Here is a 9,384-nt window from a genome sequence, read left to right as displayed (position 1 = left end):
TCATGTGCTCTGTTACATTGGCGTGAGTAGTAACACTAAAGGAGCAGCCTCAAAGATGATCAGTGGAAATATTGCAGAAGATAGTCGACTAGACAGACTTGAAGGCATGATTAAACAACTTTCTTCTGATGTGAAATCATGGAAGTCTCATGGACATCAGCAGAAGAAACCGCAAAAGTCTCAGTTTCAGCAGTTTCATCAACCACAGAGGAATAAAGCTTCAAGTGGATCTGAAGATGCTTCAGGAGGAAGTGATGACTCTTATGCTGAACCTCAGTGTTGGCGTTGTGGCCAATATGGACACAGCCCTCATTTTTACAATGGCGCCCATGTAGATGTTCTATTCTGGAGATTGAGAAGACATCGTGAGAAATCAGTGTGATCCTCGGCGTGGTCCGGGCACTCCGGTTCGCTCTGCGCTCTCTCCGGACATTACTACGACCTCTAGACTTTCCGGTTTGTTCAACTTCCGGTTGTAAACATTGTGAATGGAAACGATGCATCATGTTGATTCTTGTAAACATGCATGACTTTTTACCGCTCACCAATGGACACAAGTGCAGCGTCAGATACCTAGGTAACTGATAAAACTTGTGAACGTGTACCTGTGTACTATTTAGGCTGTATGTTGCTGTAGTCGACTTTACCTGTGACTGTGTTACGGTCCAGTACACTCGATAAAGACTTACGGTAATGCTTTGCGTTATCGACAGCCTTCTGAGACTAATTATAAACTGTTTGTGTTCGACTTTACTGCTGTGTTGTCTTATCATTTCATTTCCTAATATGAAACTTGTTTATCCCTGCTGATATATTGCTGGAGCCTGGGATAATTTATGGACATATCACCATTGAATGAGTGTGCAATAACAACTGAGGGTGAATTTCCGGAGAAACTTTATTGCTCCATACCTCCGGAGAGGGTAAAAAACTACAAAATACAAATGACAAGAATTGCTACACAACTCCACTTAATGATACATAATTGTTACAAATATTCACATTTTAGACGTTCCAATAAATTCCACAAATACTAAATTAACGAGTTCAAAACCCTCAGTACTTTGACCTTATTTCCACTTGACAGTAGCGTTTCGAAATTTGCCCATTTACACAAATAAACTTCGTATCAACAAATCGAATGAACATTATAGTAATTAAGAACACATTAAAACACTAATTACTCACTCCGTGGTGACCAAAAGACTCTAGAAGTCTTCCAAAAGGTGGAAACTTTCCGATAAGATCGGAGCACATGTTGTTGTTTTAGTACTTCCGGTACAGATAATTTCAAACACAAAAACGGAAACCGGATAGTCAATATCCGGAACATCACACTCCCCTCCTGATTTGTAAAATCACTAATGAAATATAAACAAAAATCTCTAAAATTATTAAGATTTCGAACTTCAAAATCCTCACGAATTGTGAATACAGGGAATGCAAACATCGAATAAATCGAATATAGCGAATATCCAGAATGTTCAGAATATTTCAGTTCAAACGCAAAAGGCATATGCACTATAATAACAATGGAACAAGTTCATGAACGGGTCTCACGAAGTGTGAGAATTTCCCTCCTTGGTAAGTGCGCACCTCCACTTCACGAACACAACCATCAGAGGCTGGGAATGTCTTTGACACTGCTGCAAGTGGCCATTCAGTCCGATGGCAATCGTATTCCCTCAACAACACAATATCCCCTTCTTTCAGGTTTGGTCTCTCCGAAGTCCATTTGCATCTGGCCTGAAGGGCACACAAATACTCTCTTTGCCACTTCTTCCAAAACTCATTACTGAGGATCTGTACATGGCGCCACTGGGCTTTGTACATGTCCTTAATGTCCAAAGATGGTAGAGATTCCGGCTGGTTAACACTCTTTTGTGTGAGAAGCATGGATGGTGACAAAACTGAAGGATCATCCGGGTCCTCCGTGAGTGGTACAAGTGGCCTAGAGTTCACGATTGCACAGACCTCTGCAAGAAATGTACACAAGGTCTCATGGGTGAGATTCTTTCGGTCCGAACGCAGTAACATTGCGTCAAGTATTTTCCGGGAAACGCCAATCATGCGTTCCCACACTCCACCGAAATGGGACGCATGTGGAGGGTTGAATATCCACGTGCATCTGTTTTCCTGTAGAAAATCCTGAGTTTCTTTTCCTTCGACAAATACTGTCTTGAGTCCTAACTCCTTGGCAGCACCCACAAAATTGGTGCCACGGTCCGAGCGCAACTGTACAATGGGTCCACGAATTGACACGAACCTTCGGAGTGCATTTATAAACGAGGAACTACTGAGTTCCTCTACCACTTCGATGTGTATAGCTCTGGAGGCCAAACAAGTAAAAAGGATGGCCCATCTCTTCTGATTGGCGAGACCTCCTCTCGTCTTCCTTGCTGTGACGCTCCACGGACCAAATGTGTCCACTCCGACAAAGGAGAAAGGAGGTCCAGGGGAAAGCCTATCCACTGGAAGGTCTGCCATCCTCGGAGCACAAAATGATCCTCTCAGCTTTCTACAGGTTACGCAACGGTGGATCACAGATCCCACAAGACGCTTCATGCCTATGATCCAGAAACCAGAACTGCGTAACCTTCCCTCCGTAATGCGACGCCCTTGGTGTTGAACGGCTTCATGATGATGACGAACTAACAATATGGCTATATGACAGTTCTTTGGAATGATGATAGGGTGTAGGTCAGTATGGTGAAGATGATCCTTTCCCTTGGCGAGGCGTCCTCCTACACGCAATACTCCGTTGGAATCCATAAATGGAGAGAGTCCTATGATAGAACTGTTACGTGGGATAGATCTCCCCTCCCTAATGCAATGGATTTCCCCCGAGAAGTGATCTTTCTGAATTTCCTTCAAGATAAAGTACTCGGCATTTCTACAGGATGTCCCATCAGAAGACTGTATACAACGATGCCAACCGCCGTGATATTTAGCTTCACTGAAAGAGGCAGCGACATGTTGCAAAGTAGCGATAGCTTTCACTAACGACGACCATTTAGAAAACTTCTCAAAGCGATGCGATCCCAAAGAAGTTCGGGAATCCGTGCAGCTGGTCATCATCGTGGACAAATAAGGTCTCACTTCCTTGTCTGAATCTGGTTCCACCAGAGGATACTTGTCACAATCTTCAGGGAAGTGATGACTGTCTTCCGCATCTAGAAGAAAAGATGGTCCCAGCAACCAAACACTGTTCTGAATTGACTCCGCATCAAGAGATCGGGTGGCAATATCTGCAGGATTGACTTCAGTCGATACGTATCGCCAGTCCTCTGGTTTAGTTGAATGACGAATCTGATCAACTCTGTTCCCTACATAAATATAGAATCGTCTACGCTCATTCTGAATGTATCCAAGAATAACTCTGCTATCCGTGTACATCGTGATGTTGTCCATGTCGTAGTCGAGTTGTCTTGTAACAGTGTCCTTCAACTGTGTTGCGAGCAAAGCAGCACAAAGCTCTAATCGGGGAATCGTATGGCCGTGGGATGGGGCGACTTTTGCCTTGCCAAGAACAAAGCTAAGATGCTGCTTACCCTGGTCGTCAACGATCTTCATGTACACAACTGCACCAATGGCTTTCTGAGAAGCATCTGAGAAAATATGAAGCTCCCTGCGAACTACATTGCATGTAGTGACGTAAGCGTATGCACGAGGGATGGAGAGGTCCTCCAACAGAGACAGAGATGCTCGCCATTCGCACCACTGTGAGTAGGTGCCGGGAGGAAGTGGATCATCCCAATCAAGCCCAGTGCACATGATGTCCCTCATGATGAGTTTACCTTTAATGACAACAGGAGACAAAAATCCAATAGGGTCATACAAGCTGTTAATTGTTGACAAGACGCCACGTTTCGTGTAAGGTTGAACAGCCTTAGATACTCTGAAGGTGAATGAGTCTGAAGCAATGTCCCAGCTTATGCCTAGACTCCTCTGTGGGGGAGTCTCGCTCAATTCCAGGTCGTAAGACACCAGGTCCTTCGCCAAATCGTCCTTTGGGAACGCATTTAGAACATTCAAATTGTTTGAGGTGATCTTATGTAACCTGATGTTTCCTTCTTTCCTAAGAACATCTTGAGTTCTCCACAGTAGGCCAATCGCTTCTTCTGGTGTATCAACAGAGGTCAGCCCATCGTCTACGTAAAAATTGTCCTCTACAAAACGTTTGACATCTGTATCGGCACTAGCCACAGTCTCGCGAAGACCGAAGGTTGCGATAGACGGCGATGGGCTATTCCCAAACACATGACGTGTCATCCTATATTCTTGCAAATCCTGGTCGATATCATTGTCACGATGCCACAAGAAGCGAAGATAGTTTCTATGTTCAACTGGGACCGAAAACCGGTAAAACATCTGTTCGATATCAGCACTGACTGCCACGGAATGTTGACGGAACCGAATGATGATGCCAAGTAAGCTGTTCAGCAAATCTGGTCCGGGCAAGAGAGCGTCGTTGAGACTCACACCTTGACACTTCGCGGAAGAATCAAAAACACACCTAACCTTGTCAGGCTTCTTTGGATGATATACAGAAAAGAGTGGCAAATACCAATGTTCTTCTCCCTCTGTCAAAGCTGGGGCAAGCTCTGCGTGACCGTTGATGAACAGTTTCTCCATGAATTCCTTGACATGATCTCGCTTCACATCATTTCTGCGTAAAGAATGGGCCAGAACGATTGCCCTCTTGCGTGCTTGTACAAAGTTGCCCGGTAAGCGTTTACGAATCTCTCGGAAAGGCAATGGCATACACCAACATCCTTCGTCGTCCCTTGTGATTCCCTTTTTAATAAGGTCAACAAACTTTCTGTCCTCTACAGAAGGTCCGGTAAAGTTGTCAAGCATTGTTCGGATGAACACATCGGGTTCCTTCGTGTTAAAATTATTCACACACGGCACCATATGTGAGGATCTTCCATCCGTCAGCGTGAAGGTCTTAAGGACTGATATTTTCTCAGGTCTATGAACAACTCCCAAACAAGTCTCTCCTACCACTACCCACCCTAATCGAAGCTTCTGAGCATAGGGTGTACTTGGGCAGTCTCCGAGTCTTTGATCCAATACATGATGAGCTGGGAGGAGATCTCTTCCTATGAGGAGAAGAATGTCCGCACTAGAATCCAGAGGATGTATCTCATCAGCTATGTCCTGCATATGCCGGTAAGCTCTAGCTACTGCAGGTGACGGGATTTCATCTCGTGTGTCAGGGATCTCATCGCATTCTATGACAGTGGGTAACTGTAAGCTACAGCTGTTGTCTAACGGCTTTATAACCAACCCTGAAGCCCTTCGTCCTGACTGTTGATACTCTCCAGAGCAGCTCGACAAGGAATACGGAATCTCTGGTCCAGACACCTCAAAATAATCGAAGAGTTGTGACTTGGCTAATGTTCTATTACTTTGCTCATCAATTACAGCATATAGACGGAGAGCGTTATCAGGATCACCAATGGGGTGTACAACGACTAAAACAGTTTTAGCACAAGATTTGCTGGCCTTGGCTGGATCTCCACACACTGCAGTGCAGGTAGTGCTCACTGCATGGTCATCAATAGTGGGTGAAGTGTTATCAGTCTGTCTGGTAGGTTCCGCTACATGTAGCGCCGTAGGATGACTTTGTGATTTACACAGAGCGCAAGAAATAGTTTTCTTACAGTCCTTCGCCAAGTGTTTTTTCTGTCCACAACACCTATAACAAATCCCATTATCCCTCAAAAACTGTTTCCTTTCTGATATGCCTTTCTGTCGAAATGCTCGACACATGTTAAGACTATGTGCAGTCTGATGAAGTGGACATACTTGCTGAATTTCCTTTTTGTTGGTCTCCTGTTGATTTACTCGACAAGGAGCCACAGTCTCAGTCTTCCTACTTGTAACCTGCTGACCGGTTTTTCCTTTACTATGACCTGGTTTAGCTTCCTGTGGCGTATCATAAACAAAGGATGGGTCGTTCTTCATTCTCGCAATGTCAAATAGAAACTTGACAAACACTGTAAATGGAGGAAAGCACGAGTCATTTATATTCTTGTACTTGTTTGCGTGCTTCGTCCAACCCTCCTGCAAACCATACGGAAGCTTTTGTACGATAAGATTAACTCCCCCTGAGGAATCAAAATAGGCAAGTTGTGTAGCTAGACGAGGGTTACTCTTAACAGACGCTATCTCTGCCACAATATCTGCCAGTTCATATAGCTGTTTGACGTCCTTATTACTTATCTTCGGAAACATCGCAAGTTTCTGTTTTAAAGCAGCCTCAACAACTTCTGGCCTACCGTACCTATCCATCAGTCTTTCCCATAATCGATTACATGCTATTGCAGGATCAGAGTGTGAAGCTCGTATACTCCGAGCATAGGACGATGATTCCGGACCCAACCAAATCTGTAACAACTCAAGCTCTTCCAGGGGAGACAACTGCAGGCCTGTCACAACACTCTTAAAGGTTCTTCTCCATGATTCAAAATATTCAGGCTTGTCTTCAAACTTTGTGAGACGAGACTTAAGAAGGTCTTTCTTTATAAGAAATGTTGACATGTCATGACAAATCTGAACTCCCGGCATTTTCTCATTGGTAGCCTCCTTAGATGCTTCCACGTTGGTCTCCTCCCGGGATGTATGCACACTGGTTAGTTCCGGAGACACTTCCACATTAGTAGCCTCCTCAGACACTTCCACGTTAGTAGCCTCCTCAGACACTCTTGAGGGGATGGTGACACCAGTGGAATGATGTGTATTTCCTGAGGTTAAAGGTCTAGAAATGACACGTGGAGATACTGCTGGTGGCATCCCTGGCAGGTAAGTATCAGGTGTCTTACAAGTAGTAAATGTGGCAGGGGGGTGTCTCATGGTTGACCAAGACACAGATGGGGGAGCTACATCACTCGTCCTTGTTAACCCAAAAGGTGGATCGATGAGCTGATGCTTAGACTGCCAATCAATGGAGGTTGAATAGATTGGCTCAATAGTTGACCATGGAGTATTTGATGGAAGTGTTGTCCCTGCCGAATCAAATTCCAGTGTTCTAGGTTTTGTGTCTGGCTCCCTGGTATTGGAATGTTGATACTGTGGCGGGAGCAACAGTGTTGTCTCATGGCGAGCACTATTAAGGGTCACAAATGTGTTGTCCATAGGATCACCAGGCTGATTTATTATACTCTCAACATTAGCCTCTTGCTTGATATTGAACTGCTCGGTAACATAATCATCCACTCTTTGCTTAGATAGCACATCTGAGGTCACCGACTGGTTGTCCTCCATAAACTCTTTCATTATAGCACTGAGTTCACATTCTGCCTCATCAACATTTCGCTGTGATTCCAGCCGCCTCATATTGAGTTCTAACTCTGTCTTTTGTCTTTCGAGCGTACATTCTTGCTCGATATACCTTTGACGTAGTTTCGCTTTATCCAAATCTAACTTACGTTTAAAGTAAGATGCTGTTGACGCTGAACTTAAACTGCTCTTGGATGTGGATCGCGCCCTAGATGAATAAACTGATTTGTTAGTTTTGTGTAGTTTTCTCTCCAATGTCCTTACAGCTTCATCAACCTTCCCCTTAACAGATTGTAAAATGAGGCCCTGTGAAATACTTTCTAACTCACTATCTTCAGTTTTCTGTCTGACAAGGAAATTTGAGAAATCCCATGCACTCATTTCGTACTTACGGCACGAGTCCCATAGGTTATCCTTTAGGGATGATGGTTCCTTAGTGCTCTCTACCTGGGCTATCAGAATATCAATGTCCATTTGAATACGTCGCAAACCTTCCTTATATTTGAACACAGAGTTTTCATATAACTCCTGACCTCCTGGTGTGAGGCGTCGTGTGCGACGTCCATGCTCTCCTGAGAGGGATCTGCTGTCGGCCATATTCGTGGATTTTTTACTGTGCAATAACAACTGAGGGTGAATTTCCGGAGAAACTTTATTGCTCCATACCTCCGGAGAGGGTAAAAAACTACAAAATACAAATGACAAGAATTGCTACACAACTCCACTTAATGATACATAATTGTTACAAATATTCACATTTTAGACGTTCCAATAAATTCCACAAATACTAAATTAACGAGTTCAAAACCCTCAGTACTTTGACCTTATTTCCACTTGACAGTAGCGTTTCGAAATTTGCCCATTTACACAAATAAACTTCGTATCAACAAATCGAATGAACATTATAGTAATTAAGAACACATTAAAACACTAATTACTCACTCCGTGGTGACCAAAAGACTCTAGAAGTCTTCCAAAAGGTGGAAACTTTCCGATAAGATCGGAGCACATGTTGTTGTTTTAGTACTTCCGGTACAGATAATTTCAAACACAAAAACGGAAACCGGATAGTCAATATCCGGAACATCACAATGAGAAAGTATTTACAGATGGACTAGCCTATTCGATTTTTTTTTTTTTATATTACCATCTAATTTGATTTCATCTTAGAAAATTTGACATTATTGAGTATAATTATTGGGTGTGTGTTTAATGTATTGTTGTCTTCAATGTTTGCCCTGTGTTTACTAACCATGCTTTGGTAATGTGTTTACTAACTATGATGTGGTAATCACTTTGCATATACCGGACACTACTTTACATTTTCCGTGAATATTTTTCGTACGCTATCGCTATTATTCTTTTCCATTCGCGACCTGTTGTTATTTTCATTCGCAGTCTCTATTACATCCTACTTTGCATGTGTTGATTCAAATGTAGCATTGATAGACCAGACTATTGTGTTATACATCAGGTAAATTCATTTCTTGAATTGTATGGTATACTTGTTTATTTTCAAGTTTCAGGTACTGACATTGGACTTTTAAATAATTTGAGCATATTTTGTTAACTTGATGTTGTTATTTTTCTTGTATACTAGCTATTCAACTTGTATTTTTTATTGCTGCATAAATCTCATCTTCACCATGGATAAAGAACAGATGAAGAAGATGGCAGATGTGTTTGGAAAGATGGGAATAACCCCAAAATGTGATTCTGTAGATGAATTTAAGCAGTGGATGTTTGATTATGTGTCATCCTCTGGAGCAATTCCTAAGACAGAGCCACAGGAGCCCAAGGTCACAGCTTCATCTCAACCCAAGGAACACATTTCATCTCAGCCTCCTCGCCTACCATTCTTTAGTGGAGATCCTACCTCAAAGGGAGAAGTTCCGTATGAGCTATGGAAGTATGATGTGGATTTTTTATTGCGAGATAAATCTATTTCAAGGGAGATGGTGTCTCGGATTATTCGAAACTCACTACGTGGAAATGCAGGTATGGTAGCAATGCGACTTGGACCTCAAGCACCCATCAACGATTTACTTAGTCATCTTGAAACAAACTATGGTGTTGTAGAAGACCATGAAGCACTAC

The 9,384-nt window shown here is 43.0% G+C and overlaps 1 protein-coding gene across 2 annotated transcripts; it reads right to left on the bottom strand.

Moving 5' to 3' along the window:
* Positions 1-866: 866 nt before the first annotated feature.
* Positions 867-8,371, bottom strand: LOC117317344. Of its 2 annotated transcripts, none has more exons than XR_004530174.1 (2): positions 1,189-8,371; positions 867-931 (listed from the first exon to the last, which is right to left on the bottom strand). XR_004530174.1 is itself a non-coding variant. In XM_033872145.1 (2 exons), exon 2 carries the CDS (start codon positions 7,882-7,884, stop codon positions 1,522-1,524), a length of 6,363 nt encoding a protein of 2,120 aa, XP_033728036.1. In that variant the 5' UTR covers positions 7,885-7,972; positions 8,230-8,371; the 3' UTR covers positions 881-1,521. The 2 variants fall into 2 exon arrangements, 1 of the variants encoding a protein (XP_033728036.1); XM_033872145.1 differs by having other exon boundaries at positions 881-7,972; positions 8,230-8,371.
* Positions 8,372-9,384: the final 1,013 nt, after the last annotated feature.

The sequence above is a fragment of the Pecten maximus genome, chromosome 2, assembly GCF_902652985.1.
Source record: "Pecten maximus chromosome 2, xPecMax1.1, whole genome shotgun sequence".
Lineage (NCBI taxonomy): Eukaryota > Metazoa > Mollusca > Bivalvia > Pectinida > Pectinidae > Pecten > Pecten maximus.
Note: the sequence above shows the minus strand (reverse complement) of the source record. Positions and strands in the feature narration are given on the sequence as shown.

What these genes read in the sequence shown, in the direction of transcription:
- LOC117317344 (XM_033872145.1), bottom strand. Translation starts at nt 7,884, where the DNA reads ATGGCCGACAGCAGATCCCTCTCAGGAGAGCATGGACGTCGCACACGA.